The sequence below is a fragment of the Elephas maximus genome, chromosome 17, assembly GCF_024166365.1.
Source record: "Elephas maximus indicus isolate mEleMax1 chromosome 17, mEleMax1 primary haplotype, whole genome shotgun sequence".
NCBI lineage: Eukaryota > Metazoa > Chordata > Mammalia > Proboscidea > Elephantidae > Elephas > Elephas maximus.
The window spans coordinates 47,896,669-47,921,000 of NC_064835.1; the positions used below are offsets into that span (position 1 = coordinate 47,896,669).

A 24,332-nucleotide genomic window follows, 5' to 3' on the forward strand; every position below is an offset into this window, starting at 1 on the left:
GGAGGCCCCTAGGGTTTGTGCTGGACTGCTCATCTGAAGATGGGCAGTTGAAATTCATTCAAGGGTGCCACAAAAGAAAGGCCTGGAGATCTCCTTCCATGAGTTTACAGCCAAGAGGGTTACCATGAATCGAAATCCACTTCACAGCACCTTTTTTTTTTTTTGAGACTGGAAGAGGAGAAATAAGATTATAACAGGTAGGGACAACTGGGCTAGTCATAACCCCCTTTTTGGCCATGTATCCGAAACACATCCTCACATGCCATAGTCTCACCTAGAGGTGGGAAAACTATGTCGTCTTCTGGATTTCACCTTCTAGCATCGCAAACTACTGTGTCAAAATTTTCCCAATTCACCAGTATTCAGCATAAATGTACACTTGCATTGTTATTTTAAGAGGGTAATTAACTGCCTGATTGTTGTCAAAAATACAAAAAGCGACACAGTCCCAAGTTGTATCCTCAGACAAAATCAACTGCTAAACATCTATAGGGCAAGAGAAGAGAGCGGAGAAGACAACCCAGGGGCAGCTTTTGGATTTGCTTAACCAAGTCAAGGCGGGCGCTCTGCACTTCTGGCCCGTCCCCCTCGCCTGCGAACCCTGGATTTCCCTGCCCCCGCCCGGACGGCGCGCCCCTCGAGGCCCCGCCCCGTCGCCGAAGCCCCGCCCCGCTGCAGACGTCAGTTGTTATGTCTCGGCGCGGGCCGCGGCGGCAGCGGATCCACTGCTGCGGAGGCGACGGCCGCGGCCTGGGGAGCTGTGGGGGCGTCAGGGACGGCGGGCGCTGCGTGGCCCGGGGGCAGCCCGACAGCCGTCCGGGGAACCGTGTCGGGGCTTCTTTTTGCTCTTTTCCTGACGGACCGTCGCCCTGCGCGGCGCTCTCCCGCCCGTCGGCTGGAGCGAACCTGGAGCCTCCGCCGTGCTCGCTGCGCTTCTCGCGGAACCAGGGCGGCCGGCGGGGCCTGGGGCCTGGGGCCTGGGGCCGGGCGCGGCACTGCGGCGGCCGCTCGTCCCCGCGCCGGGCGCTGGGCCCCGGGCCTGGCCCGGCGCCTCCTGACCCGCCGCCTCGGTAGCCCGGGGGGCCCCAACCGCCTCCTGGGCCTGCTGCCCTCCGCGCCCGCCTGGAGCCCGGACCCCGGCGGCGGTCGCCGCTGTGAAGTGCCCTTCGGTTCCCCTCCCCGTTTCAGAGCTCGGTCCTGGAGGGCCGACCCCGCCGCCAGGGGCGGTGAGCCCGCAGCCGGCTGCCCGGGAAGCGTCCCTGCTCGGCCCTCCCCGGGGCCCCTCCGAGCCTCTGTCCTCCTGCTGTGTAGTTGGTGGGGGATTCGGAGCTTCTCGCCCTTGTTCTTCTTGCCTCCTGAGCGGAAGGCCGCGCGAGGCCCCGCGCCGCTGCCCGCCGGCGTCTGCTCAGGGCCGGAGCCCGGGTCCTCGGCGTCGGCGGCAGGCGGCCCTGAGTGACGGCGGCCGGACCCACACTGGAGGCGCCCCCTGCAGGCTGCGGTCCGCACGCCGCCCGGCCTCACCCTCCTCTGCCTCGCACTCCAGCTCTGGGGAGCGAAGCCGCGGCCGAAGATGTGGCTGAAGCTTTTCTTCTTGCTGCTCTATTTTCTCGTCCTCTTCGTCCTGGCCAGGTTTTTTGAGGCCATTGTGTGGTACGAAACCGGCATCTTGGCCACCCAGCTGGTGGATCCGGTGGCGCTGAGCTTCAAGAAGCTGAAGACCATCCTGGAGTGCCGGGGGCTGGGCTACTCGGGGCTGCCGGAGAAGAAGGATGTCCGGGAGCTGGTGGAAAAGTCAGGCGAGTGTCGGGGCCCTTGCACCCCGCTCGGGGGCGGGGAAGGGGGCTGTGTTCTTGTTCCTGCGGAGTCCCTGGAATGAGGTGGCACCTGGGGAGAGCTGCCCAGGCTTTGCCAGGTGTTCTGCAATAAAATGTGTGACCCCCAGACTTGAGCATGTGCAGGGATTATTTGTCGGGGTGTTGGTATGTCTTTTAAAAACATTTCTAAATAACAGTTTTAAGTGCAGGTTCTTAGCTTTATTGACCACGTTTGGTGCTTTTTCTCCAAAATCGGGAGTGTCATCCAGTTGCAGACAAATTGGAAAGCATTACAAGTCTGTTGAAATTCATCAGGATGTAAGAAAAGAAAAATTCCAAAACGTTGTCTTTTGGACAGCAGTGTTCCCGGGGCGGGGCGGGTGGGGGGAGGCCGGGGAGTAGCATTGGAAGACTTAACATCCAAGAGGCATCTGGGCCTAAGATTCAGATTTTATACAATGAGTGTACATATAAAGTGATCACTGTACAGTATCTGCTTTTCATACATTAAGTTTGGTGAAAATAAGGTGAACATTCTGCATGAATGCCTGCCTCGGTTTTTTTGTTTTGTTTGGAAAGAGTTTAATCCTGTCAGGATTAAAAAAATTTTTTTGGCTCGTGGATGTAATTTTTTTTTTTCCTCTCTTGGTCTTCTGGGTTACAGGCGCTGCTGCCTCAATTTAAATGGGTTGGGACATAGAATTGAAAGACTGCAAAGAGAATATTTAACATCTTAAAGAATGTGTTTTCCATAACTGTTCATTTTGGGTAGGATTGGATGAGAAATATGGTTAATTTTTTTTTTTCACCCCTGGACAAAGTATATCTTTGTTTAGATATACTTCCTGGAAGGAGAATGTACCATAATTTGAGAAAGGCATTCTGGGTTGCTGTAGGAAGCCCTTGAAACTGGTGGTTATCTTTTTTGTTGTTTCAGGTATATCTGTCAGTTATGTCTTTTACATGTTTTTTTCCTTATTGAGTACCTTCTAACCATGTAGTGTGTTAGACAAGAATACTAACTCTGGAGGACTTTTAACACTTGCATAGGGTTATGAAACTCATATCTCATTACTGGCGTGAAAGAGGGAACCCTTTCTGCAAAACTGATAAATTTTTCTTCAGAGAAAATATAGAATTCCTGCCCCTTCTTTACTGACTGGTTTATGGTGACTTTTATTTCTACCATGGGGGAGTGGGTGGATTAACTACAGTAAAAGATCTAAAATAAATAAAGTTCAGAAATGAAAATAACTCCAACTGCCAAAGCCAAATCCTTTTTCGTGGTAAAATAATTTGATCACACATTTTTTTTCCTTTTGACTATTGTTGCCTTCCTTTGAGCGTAAAAGTACTTGTTAGTTGGAGTATTCAAGATATCTGCATATAACTTCCAGAGATGACCTTTCATCCAAATAATGGATTGTCTTAAAAAATAAACAGTATCACCCATGAGTACTATATAAGACAAAATGGTCAGCCTTAACCCTAAAGCAAAGAGAGAAGGTAGGAAGGGGCAGGGAAGCTAGATTAATGGAAACAGAAGAAACAGAATGGAAATAAGGAGAAGGCTGACACATTGTAAAAAATGTAACCAATGCCATTGAACAATTTGTATAAAAATTGCTAAATGAGAACCTAATTTGCTGTGTAAACTTTCACCTGTAACACAATTAAAAAAAAAAAGGAACATGAAGATAAGGGAGCAGGGAGAATAGTACTGGAAATGGAACAACCAAAACAATTAAAGAGAATTTTGACACATTGTAAAAAATGTAACTAATGTCATGGAACAATTTGTGTGGAAATTGTCAAATGGGAACCTAACTTGCTGTGTAAATTTTCACCAAAAACACAATAAAGTATTTTTAAAAAATCCATATATAATCTGAAGAGTACACACAGCTAACAAAAATATGACTCACATCACACATTTTATGGTAGAAGTCTTGGTGTAGCAATTTATCTTTAAAAACTTAGGTATTCATTGTGAATGGTTTTGCTGTTACCATGTATAGTGCTTGATTTTTCCTACTTAATGTTTAAAGCGAAAGAGAATTTGACATGAATGTTTTCCTTTCTTTTTACTTGATATAAGCTCTGAATTTGCACTGTAAATTTGTGTATCTGTATGGAGTTTGTTTTAATAAGTGAAGTTCTAACCTCCAAGTCATGTAAACCCTGTGACTGCAGTATTTTACGCAGGGCTGATGACAAATTCTGTAAACCTATTTCTAAATCTTTTAAGTCAGAGTTACATAAACCATTCTGTTTAAAAAGTATATGAAGACTGGACATGTCATCCAAAAACAAAAACCCAGTGCCGTCGAGTCAATTCCGACTCATAGCAACCCTATAGGACAGAGTAGAACTGCCCCATAGAGTTTCCAAGGAGCGCCTGGTGGATTCGAACTGCCGACCCTTGGTTAGCAGCCGTAGCACTTAACCACTACGCCACCAGGGTTTCCAGACATGTCATATGCAAAACAAAATAGTTAATATTGTGATGATTTTTTAGACTGGTACAAATTCAGTAATTTCCCAGTAAATTATGGGACAGTCCCACTAGAATTTAAGCTCTGTGAAGAGATGGATCTTTGTTTTATTTTTGCCTGACACATAGCTAACAAACCAGTTGTTGATTTCAACTCATAGCGACCCCATGTGACTGAGAGTTGAACTGTGCTCCACAGGGTTTTCAATGGCAAATTTTTCAGAAGTAGATCCCCAGGACTTAATTCCAGGGCACCTCTGGGTGGACTCAAACTGTTAACCTTTCAGTTAGCAGCCACACACTTAACTATTTGGGACACCCAGGGACTCCATCTGACACAGATTAGGTTATTATTACAGGTTTATTGAATTATGAATCTTAAATGGATATATTCAGGTTCTGCTGTTCTTGTCTATAGAATATATGAGAGTTCAATGAGATGATTCTTAACAGTATGAAATGGGATAGATCATTGAAGTGGGGAGAGTGGAGTTTTTTTATATTTTGGCCTTTCAAAATCTTAACTAGTGTTACTTTTCTTTGTTCAGGTGACTTGATGGAGGGTGAGCTCTATTCCGCTCTCAAGGAAGAAGAAGCATCTGAATCCGTTTCTAGTACCAATTTCAGTGGTGAAATGCATTTCTATGAGCTTGTAGAAGACACAAAAGATGGCATCTGGCTGGTTCAGGTACCAGAAACAGTGATAATCTTGATAATCTGAGAGCAGTAAGAGAAAAATTGTTTTTACTAAAATAGTATTCACCAGTCCTTAATATTTCTGTGTACTTGTCATGTTTCTTGAGCACAACTCAGTTCCCATAGGGAGGCCCCAGTGCCCTCTTAAAAGAGGTTTTGGAGACCAAGAAAAAGGAAAATTGAAGAGTGGGAAAGAAGAACTCTTGAGGAAGGGAGTTGGCTTCTTTTTGGTTAGAATCGCAGAAGCAAATCTATTTTAGTTTTTTTTGGATCTTCATTAAAGTGAAACACACACATTTCTTTTGGTTCAGTGATTTGTCCTGTTACTCTCAACTGACGTTAACTCCAGTTTTGAATTCACTGTCCAAAAAATTTTTGTATCTAAAGGAAGAACCATGAGATAAAAGTAAAGGGATCCTTCTCTTAGGAAAACAGCCAACTTTGTGATTATAGAGGAAGAGCTGCTATGGGAAACTGTTGATATTAGGTGTCACGAGGTCGATCCCGACTCATAGCAATCCCATATGACAGAGTAGAACTGCCCCTTAGCATTTTCTAGGCTGTAATCTTTATGGGAGCAGATCGCAGGACTTCCTCGCTCAGAGCTGCTGGATAGGTTCAAGCTGCCAACCTTTTGGTTAGCAAGTGAGTGCTTAACCATTGAGCCACCAGGTGTTTATTACTTTGCTTGTGATGTTGACGAGATTTCTTGTTCGGTGCTGTTACCATTTCACAAGGGGGTTGGCAAAGTTTGGCTCAGAGTCTGAAAATTAAAATAGCTTCTTCAGATTTTTTTCTGAGAACAAAAACTGCAAAATATAGTAGAAAAAACTGAGTTTGGAGACCTTAGTTGCAGGTTTGATCCTGTCACTGATTTGCAGTATGATCATGGATGGATTTTTTTTTTGTTACATGTGGCTTCAGATAAATACATATGCATCTAAAGAGAATGGAATGATAAAACTATAGTCCACTGTGCTAAATAATTGAGATTTGGGAATTCTTCAGGTGACTGCATTGGATATCTATAGCCTTTCCATTATTGATTACCTTATTGTGTTTGACTTTTCACCCTTCAGATAATCTAATTTGATACTTTTTAAGTTTGTTGAACTTGGGAGGATATGGTTGCCATCTACACATTATCCATTCAGGCTCTTCTAGTTTATTTCTGGGTTAGTTAAAAGTAAACTAACATTTCTAAAGCTGTGATTTATAAGTAAATTGTTACTCCATTTTTTCCCACTGATATGTATTTCTAGTAGTCTGAGGAAGACTTATTGATTTTAATAGTTTTAGATTTATTACATAGATTGAGCTGAGTAGCCAGTCCCACTGCTGTGTGTTCTGTGTCTAAATATTTGTCACCCACATGGAATGACCCATAGAGATGAATGGTAAAGATGCTGAGTACCTTCCAAACTTGGAAGAGCCATGTCAAAAGTCTGGACATTCTTTTGGTGTATATTATACTGCCTATAGAAAACAAAAAAGAAAAAAAATTTTTTTTTGTAGAAAACAAACACATTCTGTTTCACTAACGGCAGTATGTTCTTGGCTTATTTTTGATGTCCTGTTTAAAAAAAAAAAGATCCCCATGCATCTGTCAGTTTGTCATACCATGGAGGCTTGTGTGTTACTGTGATTCCGGAAGCTATGTTAACAGTATTTCAAACAGCAGCAGGGTCACCTGTGGTGGACAGGTTTCAGTGGAGCTTCCAGACTAAGACAGACGAGGGAAAAGGACCTGGGGGTCTACACCTGAAAAAATTGGCCAGTGAAAACCTTATGAAGAGCAGCAGAAGATGAGCCCCTCAGGTCAGAAGGCACTCAAAATACGACTAGGGAAGAGCTGTCTCCTCAAAGTGAGCCAAACTTAATAACGTGGATGGAGTCAAGCTTTCAGGACCTGCATTTGCCGACATGGTACAACTCAAAATGAAAATACACAGCCACAAACATCCAGTAACAATCAGAACCTGGAATATATGAAGTATGAATCTAGGAAAATTGGAAGTCATCAAAAAAGAAATAGATCACCAAAAGATTGATATCCTAGGCAATTAGTGAGCTAAAATGGACTGGTATTGGCCATTTTGAATTGGGCAATCATGGTCTACTATGCCAGGGATGACAAATTGAAAAGGAATGACATCACATTCGTTGTCAGAACATTTCAAGATCTATCCTGAAGTATAATCCTGTTAGTGATAGGATAATGTCCATATCCCTATAAGGAAGACCAGTTAATGTGCCTATTATTCAAATTTACACACCAACCACTAATGCCAAAGATGAAGAAATCGAAGATTTTTTTTATCAGCTTCTGCAGTCTGAAATTGATCAAACATACATTCAAGATGCATTGATAATTACTGGTGATTAGAATGTGAAAGTTCGAAACAAAGGATTGCTAGTTGGAAAATATGGCCTTGGTAATAGAAACTATGCAAGATCACATGATAGAATTTTGTAAGACCAATGACTTCTTCCTTGTGAATACTTTTTTGCAGCAACACAAAGGGCAGCTATACACATGGACCTCATGAGATGGAATACACAGGAATCAAATCGACTATACCTGTGGAAAGAGAAGATGGAGAAGCACAATATCATTAGTCAGAACAAGACCAGGGGCCTACTGTGGAACAGACCATCAGTTGCTCATATTGCAAGTTCAAGTTGAAGCTGAAGAAAATTAGAGCCAAGTACACAAGAGCCAAAATATGATCTTGAGTATATACCCCTGAATTTAGAGATCATCTCAAGAATAGATTTGATGCACTGAATGCTAATGACCAAAGACCAGATAAGTTTGCAAGGACATCATACATGAAGAAAGCAAAAGGTTAGTAAAAAGATAGGAAAGAAAGAAAAGACCAAATGGATGTGAGAAGAAACTCTGAAATTTGCTGGTTAACATAGAGTAGCTAAAGCAAATGGGAGAAAGGATGAAGTAAAAGAGCAGAACAGAGATTTCATGGGCAGCTCAAGAAGACAAAGTAAAATATTTATAATGAAATGTGCAATGTCCTGGAGTTAGAAAACCAAAAGAGAAGAATATGCTCAACATTTTTCAAGCTGAAAGAACTGACGAAAAAATTCGAGCATTGAGTTGAAGGATTCTAAGGGCAAAATATTGAATGGCACAGGAAGCATCAAAAGCAAATGGAAGGAACCAACAGTCACTGTACCAAAAAGAATTGGTCAACGTTCAGCCATTTCTGGAGGTAGCTTATGGCCAAGAACTGATGGTATGGAAGGAAGAAGACCAAGCTGCACTAAAGAGAATGACAGAAAACGAGTCTCCAGGAATTGATGGAATACCAATTGAGATGTTTCAACAAATGGATGCAATGCTGGAGGTGCTCACTGGTCTACTTCAAGAAATTTGGAAGACAACTTCCTGGCCAACCAACTGGAACAGATCCATATTTGTGCCCGTTCCAAAGAAAGGTGATCCAGCAGAATGCAGAAATTCATAAGCAGTATCATTAATATCACGCACAGGTAAAATTTTGCTGAACATTATTCAAAACCAGTTGCAGCAATATGTCAACAGGGAGCTGCTGGAAGTTCAAGGCAGATTCAGAAGAAAACATGAAATTAGGGTTATAATTGCTGATGTGAAATGGATCTTGGCTGAAAACAGAGAATACCAGAAAGATGTTTACCTGTGTTTTATTGGCTATGCAAAGGCATTCGACTGTGTGGATCCTAACAAATTATGGATAACATTGTGAAGAATGGGAATTCCAGAATACTTACTTGTGCTCATGAGGAAGCTATACATAGGCCAAGATGCAGTCATTCAAACAGAACAAGGGGATACTGCATGGTTAAAGTCAGGAAAGGTGTGCATCAGGGTTATATCCTCTCACCATGCTTATTCAATCTGAATGCTGAGAAAATAATCCGAGAAGCTTGACTATATCAAGAAGAACAAGGCATTAGGATTGGAGGAAGACAACCTGCGATATGCAAATGACACAACCTTGCTTGCTGAAAGTGAAGAGGACTTGAAGTGCTTACTGATTAAGATTAGAGACTACAGCCTACAGTATAGATTGTACCTCAACGTAAAGAAAACAAGAATTCTCACAAGTGACCCAATAAGCAGCATCATGATAAACAGAGAAAAGTTTGAAGTTGTGAAGGATTCAACACCCATGGAAACAGCAGTCAGGTATTGGGCAAATCTGCTGCAAAAGACTAAGTGTTAAAAAATCAAAGATGTCACTTTGAAGATTAAGGTGTCCCTGACCTAAGCCACAGTATTTTCAGTTGCCTCATATGCATGCGAGAGCTGGACACTGAATGAGGAAGACCGAAGAAGAATTGATGCCTTTGAATTATGGTGTTGGCAAAGAATATTGAATATACCATGCACTGCCCGAAAAAGGAACAAGTCTGTCTTGGGAGATGTACAGCCAGAATGCTCCTTAGAAGCAAGAATGGTGAGGCTTCATCTCATGTACTTTGGACGTGTTATTAGGAAGGACCAGTCCTTGGAGAAGGACATTATACTTTGTAGAGGGTCAGCAGAAAAGAGGAAGACCCTCAATGAGATGGATTGACACAGTAGCTACAACAGTGGGCTCAAGCATAACAATTGTGAGGATGGCCCAGGATTACGCAGTGTTTCGTTCTCTTGTACATAGGGTTGCTGTGAGTTGGAACTGACTCGATGGCACCTAATAACACCACCAATTTAAAAAAATGGTGTGGTGATGTCAGGCCTCCTCTAACTTCAGAGCGTGAATGGAGAGTCAACATCAGCATTAGCCCAAAGCCGATTCCTGTGAGGTGGAGGTCAGACATCCCTCCTCCCTCCAGTCTTTTTACCAATTCTGACACCAGCTGTCCCTCCCACTGCCACTCTCTACTTCTCTGCTGGGTTTGATAATTTGTTGCATTGGCCACACAGAACACACAGACCTTACTCAGCAGTTAGAGTTTTCTTAGGAAAGTAACCGGTTACAATTTAGGATCAGATCAGAAAGCACGCAGACAAAGTCTGGAAGGCTCCTCCCTGAAAAGGGGAGCACATCCCTCCCTTCTTCAGTGCAAGACAGCTCTCTCAGCTACTTTCGTGGTGCAGACCTCCTCTCTCGAACCTCAAGTTCCTGGGCTCTCTCTCCCCATCCTCTGCTCAGTCCTGGCCTCTGCCCTTCTCTAGCAAGTGTTACAAAGCTCTTTAGCTCTGCTGATAAGTGCCCAGAGGCACCCTACTCTGCCAGGAAGCCTCCTGCCCAAAGGTGCTCAGCTCTCTTGCCTTGTGGGCTGGGAAGCTCACCATGCCGGCTCCTGCTGGTCTCTTGCTTCTTGCTGGTATCCTGGACTCTGCCGTGCTTGCTGCCACTTGCGGCCATCTTGCACTGTCTCCAGTGTTACAGCTCTGTCTCCTGCAGGTTCTCAGTGTTGGGATCCTGGGCCCAAAGGATGTGCTTTTGCTCCCAGCTCTTCTTCTTGATGGTAGCGAGGTCCCCCTTCCTGCCTCTGGGATTGGCTCTCTTTAAGCCTAGTGGTGTGGCAAAACTGACCAATCCCCTTGTTAGGATTCCATACACCTTATTTTCATAGTCCCATCCCCTCTAGGGTTCCATGCACCTTATTTGCATTATTAGCGAGTTGTCTAATCCCCTTGATGGGCCATAAGCACCTTATTTGCATAGTTCCACCCAATCATTTGGTCACAAGACCACAGCCAGCAGGACCATATTAAGTAATTCACTGTACTGGACCTAATAAAAATATCCACGGATTAAACTCCCTTAATATGTGACAAAGTCCATCGAACAGTTTATTCAGCAGATGTGTGTGTGCCCGGCCTGGGGATATACCGGGGAACACACATAGGTTGAGTCCTTGCTCTGTCAGGGAGCTCACATTCCAGTTGAGCAAGGTAGGCACTGAATAAATCTTTAGGATAACATCAGTTAGTGGGAAGTGCTGAGAAGAAAAATAAGGGTAAGGAGACAGTGACAAGGGACTCTAATAAGGTGACCCTTGAATGAAGTGAACAAATAATGAAAGTGAGTGTTAGCATTATAAATTCTAATTACTATTTTTCTCTGAAAATACTTTTTAATAGTATTAATAGTTGAAACACTACTCCTCAGAAAAATGCAATGTATTCATATGGTTTTCTGTGTATGAAAATGATGCAGTAATATACATAGAAAGTTCTTCCAGTGATCTTGGCACCTGTGGCTTGTGTTTGTCAAATGGCTGGCTTGGGCTAGAACAGTCTTGGACAAGGGCTACAGAAGGTTGAGGCTGGAACCTTGTCCTTGGCTCTGTGAGCTAACCAGCTGAGCTATTCCACACACACCCTGGTTTAAACTTTTGTAAGCATTGGGTTTTTAAAACTGTATTTAAAATTCAAAATATCTGCTAGGAATAGAAGAGAAACATTCTGTCAATGGCTCGCCATTCTGTCAGTTCAGATCATAGTTATCTCAACTCCTGTGAAGGATAACTTTCAAGAATTCATTTTTTTAACAATTTGAAGGCTCATTCTTTTTATTTTAAAAGAAGCTGGCTAATTTCAGTTTATCATTTTTTTAAATCTGTGAGTTACATTTTTATGGATAAGGATGCATAGATCCTGGCCAAGTCAGTCCTTTTCAAGTTGCCGTTATTTTAAGTATCCCGTGTAGGAAACGGAGCCCTGGTGGTGCAGTGGCTCAATAGCTTGGCCGCCAGCCACCAGCCACTCCGTTGGAACCCTATGGGGCGGAGTCGACTCGACAGCAAGGGGTTTGGTTTGGTTTTGTGCCGGAGATATTTAAGCACATCAAAGTTCTTTCTTTTTTCCCTCAATTTTCTACTATTATTTCCTTACTTGGATGAATTATAGTTTCTTTTTGTATTTATTGAGAAAAAAATGTAGTTAGGTGACATAGAACTGATAATAAGCACTCTAGACTTCATACATCATGTCATTGAAAAGATATCTGGATTTACATATTTTAGGGAAAATGTGACATTAGTAAACGGGTACGTAACTTAGCTGTCCAGTCAGCTTGGGTGGTTCATTATTTTTCTGGAATAGATCAGTAATGTACGTTGATGATCTTTTTTGGGACACTGCATATAATGACTCCCACTGCCGTCGAGTTGAAAAATATCTTTCTATAATTTGTTTAATTCATCTTATATTCCTTGTGATTTCTATTTTCTCTGCAATTCATAGTGAGTTTATTTTCTGAATAATACATGTTAATGGTGTTCCCATCTTTCTCTCCTTGTTTTAAGATGTATTAGTGCTTATGAATATCCTTACATTAAAGCAAAGTATTAAGATATTACTTTTCATGACAAGCTTCTCCGTGTCTACTTTATGTTCCCTCATGTGAGGTGAACAGAGCGATTTTAGTTTTCAAGGTAGTGATACATATGTGACATCTTTACCAACAATGCACTTTGTAATCCATGGCAGATCCAAGACCTCTTTTTTCTAACAATTCTTTCTAACGTTCTAAGTTTTTCTAACATTCTAAGTTGTCCTGCTTCATTCCTGACCTAACATCTTGTTTTTCATTAACTATTATACAATTTTGGAAATCCTGGTGGCGTAGTGGTTAAGTGCTACAGCTGCTAACCAAGAGGTCAGCACTTCAAATCTGCCAGGCGCTCCTTGGAAACTATGGGGCAGTTCTGCTCTGTCCTAGAGGGTCGCTATGACTCAGAATCGACTCGACGGCAGTGGGGGTTGGGTATTATCCAGTTTTGTGGATTCTGTGATTCTGTTGCCACTGTTTTCTTCTTGGTATTATAAATAGGAGACATTTACTTTTTTAAAAAAAAAACTCTTGGTCTAAGACACAGATAACACAGTGGATAGGCTTCTGGAAAGGAAACTTCAGCATAATTTTTGGGTTTATCCTTATCTTAACATTTCTATTTCTCTCTTAATTTTTGTCAGAGTACAAAGAAGGACTGTGATATTTATTCTCTACTGGCTGTGTAAAAAATGTAAGGAATTTAAAGTCACCGAAATTGAGGTAGCAGTAAGAAGCATCAAATGACTTAAAGCTTTGGGTCAATATTTACTGAAGTATTATGTTAATATATTTCCTGTTTGGCTGAAAAGAATGGCAGTTTTATGCTTGTTTATCTTTGCTCTTAGATGAATATGCTTTGTTTAGAGATATGCTACCTTATTTATTCCTTTCTTGATGCCACTCTAGAGGCAGAATATGTGGCAAACCACTTTATTTTGTATTGGTGCGAAACCTTTTTGTGTGTTTATTCATATAAAGTAAGTTCGTAAGAATACTAAAAAAAAAAAAAGCCATTGAGTTTTGTTTTTGTCAGTTGGCCCTCCTCATTTGTAATGATTTTATACAGTTTGCATGTATACGCTTAGGTTGCTCTGTGGTTTTGAAAGTAGAGATAACCTGTTATAATGAAATACTGAGAAATGCAGAAAATATCATAGCACAGCACTCCTTTTGTTCCATGGAGTTATCTGATTAAACCTAAGTGGTGTTGAATGGGGACTAACAGTATTAAAAGAGATATGCCAAGTGTTCTCATCAGTATTAAATCCCACTTTTAAATAAATATGCAAAACTGTATTTTAAAACGCTTCGAATTGATAAGCTTTATGTCTGGCTGGTGTCAGGAACACTGAAGTGCAGTTGTGTTGCAGGGTACTATTTATGCCAATGTTTGTCCAGGAAACATCCCAGCCAGGTTGCTGCAGAAGGGACTTTTCATTATAATAGAAATCAAAAACCTGGCACCTTTACAGAACCTGTGTAATCAGAAATAGAACGAGTTGTTAAGCTATAAAAAGCTGAAAATAGTTTAGTTGAGTTGACATATTTAATGAACACCCAGATGAGCTAGGCGCTTTACTAGCTGCAGGAGATACAGGGGTGAGCAAGTGGAAGGACTCCAGTTAGAGGGGCAGATACCCTGGAAAGCAGAATGGAAAGATTGCTTCACTCCTAGCCTGTGTTTCCGAGTCTGGTGCAGACTTGGAACTCAGGCTTTACTTTCTTCCAGTGTTTTCTGGTCTCTGAAAATACTCCCCACATAGACTGCAGCTTCCTTCTTGAACTGCAGAGGAGTATGCCTCCCTTTTCAGTAAGGCCAGCAGTGTGACTGCCACTCAGTCATCATGCATTCTTTTAGGATATGAGCTGTTGGGGACACTTACTGCTGTAACACAGTACTAATAGGCTGAGAATATTTTGTTGTGCTATGTAACTTAGCTGGGTGAGTTATTTTGTGAAAATGTTAACATATTTATTGTGGTCATTTAATCAAACATGCACCAAATTTAATTTATGCAAAAACCTCAATTGAATACCATAACTGTATAGGACATTGGACAAAGGCCTTTCTAGATGCATAAATATGACTATAGAGCCTCAGATGAGGTGGGTGCACCACCTCTTGACTCCCAGGGAGTTTATTATTGACAGTGATTTCCCACCCGGGATTTCACTTCCTGGAGGCTTCGTGAACAAGAAAATGGCCCTTCCTCCCAGAAAGGTTAGTGGCCTCCAGAATATTAAAAATATTAAAAAGCATTTATGAAAATAAACTTGGCCCATATACCCTGGGCTTAAAATAAATCAAACAGCTGATTTCATGAAGACATTAGACATTTTTGGCTTTGCTTTAAGTTCCTATTTAGTTATTTTATCTTTTTTTTTTTTTTTTTACTGGTGTCTTTATTGAAATTCTGCCTTCATTCAAGGCAGGAGATTAGGGGATAAGGGGAAAATTTATTGACAATTTTGAAAGGCTGACATTTATAAATGAGAGGAGTCATTACATAGTTCGAAGTTTAATTTATAATTTTTTTCTTCTTCCTTCCTTCCTTCCTTTTTTTTTTTTATCAGCCTTTTTCTTCCCCCAATCCTAATCTCCTAATCACATTTGAAAGCTATTTGCAAATTTGGAGACGTTCAAGAATGTAGAATTCATTATAGTAATTCTTCTTATATGTTAGAATCTTTCATGATTGTTAAGGAAAAAAAGCCATCAAAGTAGCAGTACTGATTTAGTCAAAGCATAGTTTAATAGAAAACGTGTGTTTGACTCTTGGCTCCATAGTTATACTTTGAAAAAAAGTGAAATTTGAACTCCTTGAACCCACGCGTGATAACTTTTAAGATGTTTTTCTTGGATTATTGTTTTAAACTTTCTTTTCAGAGCAAAGAAAATGACTGCGAGCGAGGGCTATTTTCTCCCTATGTAGTTCTAAGGAATAGGCCACACGGTGGAGAATGGGGTTAGCTTTTTAATTTGGTATTAACACCCCGTCTCTGTAACTACCACTGAATGTGGGAGTTTAATGTTCTGTGTTCAGTGTTTTAAACCTTTTCCAGTTTGACAGTTGTTCCCTCCACAAGGATTCATTGAAGATATAATGATACAGTAAATAAGAACCGGGAACAGCATATCTTTTTCAAAAAAGTAGTTATATTGTAAATATAAATGATTGGCTTGACTCCATTTTATGTAACTGAAGTTTCTTGTTTTCTTTTTGTGGTAATAGGTGATAGCAAACGACAGAAGTCCCTTGGTGGGCAAAATCCACTGGGAGAAAATGGTAAAAAAGGTGTCAAGATTTGGAATACGTACAGGCATTTTTAACTGTTCCAGTGACCCCAGGTAAGGTGATTAGGCAATCCATAGAATCTGAATCCAGACTACGATCTTTCTTGTTTAATAGAGATGATGATATTAGAAGTCAGTTTGCACTGATCACTAATTATGATGTTTAGCACACTGATGATTATACAGGTCTTTGGTTAATATTTTTGATAAACTGGCTTTTTTTTTTTTTTTTCTCTCACAGGTCTCTCTCTCTTCCTCCTCCTTTTCCTTCTTCTTCCTCCCTCTCTCTGTTCTTCAGTGTTCTTTCTAGTGGGGGGTAAAGACATGAAAAGTATGTCTTTAGTCCTTTTTGTTTCAGTTTTCTTTCCCAGAGAGACCTCAGCATATTCATGGTTTTAGGTAAATGCTTTTGTGAAGATCGAACCTTCTGTAGTTCTGACTTCTGATTTGCATTTTGATGCTCTTTGCTGTCTGTCCTATAGCTATCCCTAGATAAGTCGTTTTTCCTAACATCTAGTGTAGTTGAGTGTTCAAAGTCAGATTCACCATCTTTTTCTTTAATAAACTGTGTCCTTTCTACCTTTACTTTTTCTGTCCTTTACTGTTTTTTTTTTTTTTTTTTTTCCCATTTTCGCAGATAAGCATGCTTGGAGATGTTTTTATTTTCATCTTCAGTATTCACTTTCTCACATTATTCCTTCTTCGAAATGCTTATTTTCATTCCTAATGCTACCCAGTTATAACTTTTACTCATTTATTCATTCAATAAATGTTTAATGAAAGATTCACATGCACAGCATACTCTGTTTCTTGTTCAGGAGGGGATATATGATATGTATCTAGAAAAATCCACAATATTAGGTAGTTTCTAATGTAGGTAGATACACCTGACTTATCTATGTCCCTTATATCTGTTGACCACAACAGGCAAACCTCTTGGCTATCAAAAACCCTTCCATACCACTGCTACAACTCAGATTTTCCTGCCCTTGTTCTTTGGCCTGACATTTTTCTCCCCACTACCCTTGTTTTGGGGAGAAAACTATGGGTTTTGGAAACCGTGGTGGCAGAGTGGTTAAGAGCTACCGCCGCTAACCAAAAGGTCAGCAGTTCAAATCCACCACGTGCTCCATGGAAACCCTATGGGGCAGTTCTACTCTGTCCTATAGGGTCGCTATGAGTCAGAATTGACTCAACAGCAACGGGGCTTTTTTTTTTTTTTAAACCCTTGTTTTGGAGCCCTGGTTAGTGCAGTGGTTAAGTGCTTGGCTGCTAACCAAGAGATTGGCAGTTCAAACCCACCAGCTCCTCCATGGGAGAAAGATGTGGCAGTCTGCTTCCTTAAAGATTACAGTCTGGGAAACCCTTTGGGGCAGTTCTACTCTGTCTTATAGGGTCACAATGAGTTGGAATTGACTCAGCAGCAGTGGGTTTGGTCTGCTTACTCTCGTTTTGCTCACTCGTAATGTGGGGTGAGACCTATGATAGGAGGACACACTAAGGATTGTGAATAGGACAGAAAGTTCCTTTATCTCTTACTCAGATTTAGCCTCCTCATCTACTCACAAAGCTCCAAATGTCCAGGGTAGCCTGTCTTAATATTCTTCTGAAAGGGAAACCATTCTTATTGCTGTCCTGTGTTTACCAAAGACCTTAGCATTTTGGGCTGATTGCATCTTTCCCAAATAGAGTCTAAGTGAAAAAAAAATTTTTTTTTTTGGTGATTGCAGTACCAGCACAAATGGTAGTGATGATACTTTGATTTTTTTTCAGATAATACCAAACGTCAGTATTAATATCACTGCTTTATTGAAAAATATTCAGAATTCATTTTTTTAAAAAAAACAGTGAAACTAAAACATTTCAAGCACTATAATTTGTAAATACTTTAGAAAATGTTAAGTAAAAACAAATTTATAAAAATATAAGGGTTAAACATTTATTACAGCCTAATGTAAGTTGTTAGATAACATTAATAAAAAATACAAAAATAAACTGAGCACAACATAGAATGAAGATAATCTGTTAAACATGAAAAGCTGAAAGTAGTATTTGATCTTTTTTTTTTAGTGTAATCTTAAACTATCAGTAGTGTCATGATTGTGTACAGTGGATTGTACTTTAAATGTTTCTTGACTTTGAAAAGCTTTCTGATTATCTGCTAGCTGGGGGATGGTGAGACCATACATCTAAGCTGCCTCAGAATGTCTTCCTCTAAATCTTTCATATTCATGAAATATGAATAATTTATTTATTAAATTATTTAATAAATAATCCCACATCTTGTTTATGATAGAAGAAATCTTTTTAACCAGCTTTTTGCTCTCATTGATTGAAGCTATAATTTTTTGTTATTAAAAAAGCACTTCTGCTTCATCTTCTTCAGTTTAATCTCGAAGGTGAAAATTCTGATGCACAGTTACTTGTACAGTTTCACTATTGTCATGTTCATGTTTCATCTTATTTGGAAAGCCGTTCAAGCAGAGTAAAATCTATTTTTGCTGTAGAAGCTGAGCTTAGTCAGGGTCATTTTTTTTTTTTTTTTCTTTTCTTTTTTGGAGAATTACAGAGCTATAGAAGAACAAAATGGGGAGGTATGGGGAAAAAGTGTTCAGAATTGTACCGCAGTGTGTAACTGGGCAGAGAATACCGTTCAGCGAATGCTTTTATTGTATGTTGAACAATTGAGTTGTCATCTTGGTCTCAGATTTTTTGAAATACCAAAGCTCTGTACACTGTTGTCTATGCTGCTTTCTCTGACTGTGGTCTCTTCTCCAGGAAGACGTTGGGGCAGCCTCCTCTGATGTCACATTCCCATAGTATAGCAGTGCTTTCCTGTCCTATTTGGAGCTCCTCAGAGTGCTCAGGTCCATTACCTCCAGACAGCTCCTGACTATGCCCATCACAGCAGTTTTACTTCTTTTTCCAAACACTAAGCAGTGGTAGCCTTGTCTCTTAACTCCTCCCGTTACCCAAACGAAATCTGTTCCATAGGGTTTTATTGCCACATCTGTGCTCTGCCCCTTTTTTAGAGGAAGTAGGACGTGAGTGTGTCTGGGGGGTAGTGGAGGGATTGGGGGGTGGGGGTGGTCAAGAGAAGATAAAGGACAAGGGAATTTTAGAAGCTGAGTGCTAAACAGGGTTAGGAGGGCTTAAGATGAGCGTTATCAGGGATGGGGGCCCATGGAATGGATAGGGAAGGGGAAGAGAAGGGGGATTGGAGAGAGGCCAAAGAAGGCCAAAGAGAACAACGACCTTCTGAAGAAACAGCATTGTATAAACAGAAATACCAAGAGTTCATTTTAAATATAGCATACCACACCAAAAACTGGAATACCAAAACTCGCTAGCCATGTTTCCTATCATTTTTAGTTTTAAAATTCTCCATGAGATCTCAAAAGATTTACTTTAAGAACTATAAGATGTTTTCATGGTATTATTGAGTTTATTCAGATCTTGGGAAAAAAAAATTTTTTTTCAACGGGCATTGAGAACTTTCATATTGGTACAAGGTAATAATACATTATTCTTAAAAAGCAATACGTACATTAGCCCTTATTTCTATTTAGCAGTGAAATTTTAAAATTAATACAACATTGTATGTTTATGTTTTGGATTTATTTAGACCCGTGTTTAGATAAATATATATTAGTAGCCTGGAGTTTTTTTCCAAATGAAAACATCATTTAATTTGAAAGATATATGCTGACATTTGGAATTTGTTTTCCTGTGGGTGCTGTTAATTCTGTCTGGATTGATAAACCTTAGAACTATCACTTAGCTCTCAACTAAAAACAAAGCACACAGTATACATGTTTTCTGTATGCACTAAGGCCTTGCCGGTTTTACAGAGTAAGGTTTTCTGTCAGAAAGACTGCCATATAAATTGTGACAGAAATCAGAAGCCAGATATTCTCTGAGGTAAAGATAAAAAGAATGACTAAGAGTAGAAATGTGCCATTGCAAGTACCGTATAAAAAAAAAAATTTTTTTTTTTTATACAGTTAAAACAATTAAAACGACCTAAGGATATTTAAAAGGGACCCTAGTGGCACAAAAGGTTAAGCACTGTACTGCTAATCGAGAGGTTGGCAGTTCGAACTCACCTGGTGGCTGTGTAGGAGAAAGACCTGGTGATCTGCTTCCGTAAAGATTACAGCCAAGAAAACCCTGCGGGGCAGTTCTGTTCTGTCACATGGGATTGCTATGAGTCGGAATCTACTCAACAGCACCTAATAATAACAAAGATATTTAAGATGTAAATTATCTTAATAATCTATATGCATTTGACTTATTGTGGTGTTGGTGGTGGTGCTATCGAGTCGCTTCTGACTCATAGCGACCCTATAGGACAGAGTAGAACTGCCGCATAGGGTTTCCAAGGAGCAGCTGGTGGATTTGAACTGCCGACCTTTTGGTTAGCAGCTGTAGCTCTTTTAACCACTGTGCCATCAGGGCTCCTGTTGCTTTGTTAGGAGAAGGTAAAAAATAGAATTCATGTCAATGAATTATTATTTTGCATTGGACAAATAACTCTTAATAAAAGATATTTTGTATGGATATGTATGTAATTTTTCAAATAATTTCAGTTGGAAGAAAATACTGATAGTAACCGAATCTATCTTCTTAGGGAAGTGCATCAACTCAAAAAAAGCTAAGAGTCATGGCCTGTGATTTCTGAGTCACCTAGAAAGAGTTTCCCAGAGTTCTTACCAAACTTTATGTCGAAACATGTTGTCCTCAGTTCGCTTAAGTTATATCACAAAATTCGTGAGATAAAAATCAATTGTATTATCTTTATAAAACTGTGAGCCACATACTCACATGAAGACTTTCCATTCAGTCTGGTCATATGAATGTGTAATATGCTTATTTAATTTAATAAAATATAATCCATGTTTATTAAGTAAAGCATAATATGATTTTTATATGAATATTCTGAATAGCAAAATAAGAAATAAAATATTTACCGTCTGTTTACAAATCAGGAATGAACAAAATATACTCACATGGTAGGGCTTTTTTTTTACATCTTTATTGAAGTGTATTTACATATCATAAAATTCCACACGGTAGGTTTTTGGAGGAAAGAAATTTTTTTTTAATCAAGAAAATTTTTCACGTATAATCCCTTTACTGTAACACAATAGCTATTTTCCTTGTTCACTCTTCCCTTTTACTCATCTCCTGGGTTTTTTTTTTTTTTTTTTTTGAGGGGGAGAAGAGTATCATAAACCTCATAGCAAGAGTCTTTTTTTCCAGTGGAAGTGGAATTGTGACCCTACTAGATAAATCTAAACAAATGATTTAATTTTAGTTAAAGGCTTCTACTTACTTTGTCTGAAAATGGGAATAATCCTCGGACTGAATCTCTTCTTAATTTAAATACTTCCTATTTTGTTTCCTCTGTGTCAAAGTAAAATACTCCTCTTTGTGGTCTTCATTGAAGAGATGAGGATGAGAGGATACAAAAAATATGGGACTTGTAGTAGCTGTTTTCTGGGTTAGCTTTTGCACAGATTACTTTCTTTGTAATGGTGCCTCTGGTACCAGGTACTGTTGAAGGTGCTTGCCTCCTGCCCTCAAGGAGCTTACATTCAAGTCAGGGACTCTGTGTAGGATATCTGTTTCCTTCTCTCTTCTCCACTCACCCGAATTCTAACTGCCCTTCAAGACCTAGTTCAATTCCCAAACCTTTCATGCAGTCTTCACCAGCTCAAACTCCCAATGATATTTTTATTAATAGAATTTATACAGTTTTTATATTTCTAAGCTTTGTTGTCTTATTTAAAAAAAACCAAACCTGTTGCTCTTGAGTCAATTCCAACTCATAGCGACCCTATAGGACAGAATAGAACTGCCCCATAGAGTTTGCAAAGAGCACGTGGTGGATCCAAATTGCCGATCTTTTGGTTAGCAGCCATAGCTCTTAACCACTACGCCACCAGGGTTTCCTGTTGTCGTAATAGGATTTAAAATTATTTGTGAGCAAAAATTATTTTCTTTTCATTGCTTGCATCTGATGGGCACATAATGCAGTAGTGGACACATAATAGATACTGAAGTACATATTTGCTGAGTCCCTTGACTCAGACATTTCGAGGTACACTTGCTTTAAAAAAGAAAGGAAAAGAAACAGAAATACAAAAACAAAGTACTGCAAAGAGACAGCTTGCTTTCTCCTCTTGTGCAACTGCCAAGTATTGGTACCACTTTTAATTATCTGGAGGTTGTTTAGTTTTGGGGAGCGGTTGTAAATGTGCACTTCAGTTATGTTCAGACACTTTCAGGGGAAGATGAATTGTTCGCAGACAGTGGATGAGCTGCCTACGTGTTTACTTACAGTTGACTCTTTTACAGGTACTGCAGAAGAAGAGGCTGGGTACGATCCACTCTCATTATGTCTGTTCCACAGACGAGTACTTCTAAAGGGAAAGTCATGCTTAAAGAATACAGTGGACGCAAGATTGAGGTAGAGCACATTTTTAAGTGGATAACTACTCACGCGGCTTCTCGGATCAAAACCATTTATAATGCTGAACATTTGAAAGAAGAATGGAATAAAAGTGATCAGTATTGGGTAAAAATATACCTGTTTGCCAACCTTGACCAACCCCCGGCTTTCTTCTCAGCACTAAGTATAAAGTTTACTGGAAGAGTTGAATTTATTTTTGTTAATGTGGAAAATTGGGACAATGTGAGTTATATGACAGATATTGGTGTATATAACATGCCATCATATATACTTAGAACTCCTGAAGGAATTTACAGATATGGAAACCACACAGGTGAATTTATATCCCTTCAGGCAATGGATTCATTTTTGCGCTCATTACAACCTGAAGTAAATGATCTGTTTGTTTTAAGCTTGGTTCTAGTTAATCTTATGGCTTGGATGGACTTATTTATCACACAAGGAGCTACCATAAAGCGATTTGTGGTTCTCATAAGCACTTTAGGGACGTATAATTCTCTATTAATTATTTCCTGGCTACCTGTGTTGGGCTTTTTACAGCTCCCTTATTTAGATAGCTTTTATGAATATAGCTTAAAATTGCTGAGATATTCCAATACCACCACACTGGCTTCATGGGTGAGGGCAGACTGGATGTTTTATTCTTCACACCCAGCCCTGTTTCTCAGTACATACCTTGGACACGGTTTACTAATTGATTACTTTGAGAAGAAGAGACGGCGCAACAACAACAACGATGAAATTAATGCCAATAACTTGGAATGGTTATCAAGCCTGTGGGACTGGTACACTAGCTACCTCTTCCACCCAATTGCTTCTTTTCAGAACTTTCCTGTAGAATCTGACTGGGATGAAGACCCTGACTTATTCTTGGAGCGGTTAGCTTTTCCTGACCTTTGGCTTCACCCTCTGATACCAACTGATTATATAAAAAACTTACCAATATGGCGATTTAAGTGTCTTGCAGTCCAGTCTGAAGAGGAAATGTCAGAGGGTTCTCAAGATACTGAAAATGACTCAGACAGTGAAAGCACTTTTAGCAGTGAGAAGGAAGCATTTGAAGATAAACAAAGTATGGTTCACAATTCTCAAGGAAGAGCAAGTCACTGTGATGCTGAGGCTTGTTCCTGTGCCAACAAATATTGTCAGACCAGCCCATATGAAAGGAACGGGAGGTCTTATGGATCATACAACACTAATGAAGATATGGAACCTGATTGGTTAGCTTGGCCTGCTGATATGCTGCACTGTACTGAATGTGTTGTTTGCCTAGAGAATTTTGAGAATGGATGTTTGCTAATGGGTTTGCCTTGTGGTCATGTGTTCCATCAGAATTGCATTGTGATGTGGTTGGCTGGGGGCCGACACTGTTGCCCCGTTTGCCGGTGGCCTTCTTATAAAAAAAAGCAGCCATATGCACAGCACCAGCCCTTGTCAAACGATGTCCCATCTTAACCATGTGCAATTTGTCCTTTATAAGCTTTTAGTATCTTACAGCTTGCCTTTTTAATGTTAGTCACAATGTTTGTGTGGTTTGAAGTTAGTTTAATGTTAGTGCAGTGACAGGAAATACACATTATGCTAATGTTGATGACAGAATTATTTGGTTGCCTTGTGTGTCAATTGAATGCATACTTAATTGTAAAAATTTTATTTACGACATTGGAAATTCAGAATTTAATGTTTTTTGTAAGCACAAAAGAAGTATGATAGAAATTTATCCTAGCAAGAGTTTACAAGGTAGGATCAAATTCTAATGGAATTGAGCCGGTTTCCTATCCTAAATGTTTCCTCCCTTTTTACAACCTCTGTCCAGCACCTCTTGGTTAAATAATGTATGCTCTGAGACATGAAATTAAAACAAACCTATGAAATAAATTATTTTAAAATCAGAAGATTAAGATTTTCCAATGTTAAATTGTTGACTGAGCACTATATGTGTTTTACAGGTTCGTTAATTTTACAGGTAAGTCAAACATGATTCTTGACTGATTTAAAAAAAAAAAAAAGAATTATGTTACTGCCATTGGCCCAGAAGGTGATGTTACTCCACCTTTTAGCTTTGTTAGCTTTGATGGAAAGGAATCTTATGGTGAGCTTTTTTTTTTTTCTTTTAAGTGTTAAATCGTTTATCCATATTTAGCATATTCATCTAAATAAAGTCAACCTTAGCATGTTAGCCACTCATAGATAGCCTTATATTGACTTTTTGTGTGTGTGGGTGTGTGATGTTAATGATATGTTCGGTAATTTCCACATCCTATTGGAT

General features: G+C 39.9%; 1 protein-coding gene across 1 annotated transcript; it reads left to right on the forward strand.

Moving 5' to 3' along the window:
* The first annotated feature begins 1,555 nt into the window (after window positions 1–1,555).
* Window positions 1,556–23,952, forward strand: RNF103 (ring finger protein 103). The gene is made up of 4 exons (XM_049856763.1): window positions 1,556–1,796; window positions 4,857–4,996; window positions 15,527–15,642; window positions 21,949–23,952. Exons 1-4 carry the CDS (start codon window positions 1,571–1,573, stop codon window positions 23,516–23,518), a joined length of 2,052 nt encoding a protein of 683 aa, XP_049712720.1. The 5' UTR covers window positions 1,556–1,570; the 3' UTR covers window positions 23,519–23,952.
* The last annotated feature ends 380 nt before the right edge of the window (window positions 23,953–24,332 follow it).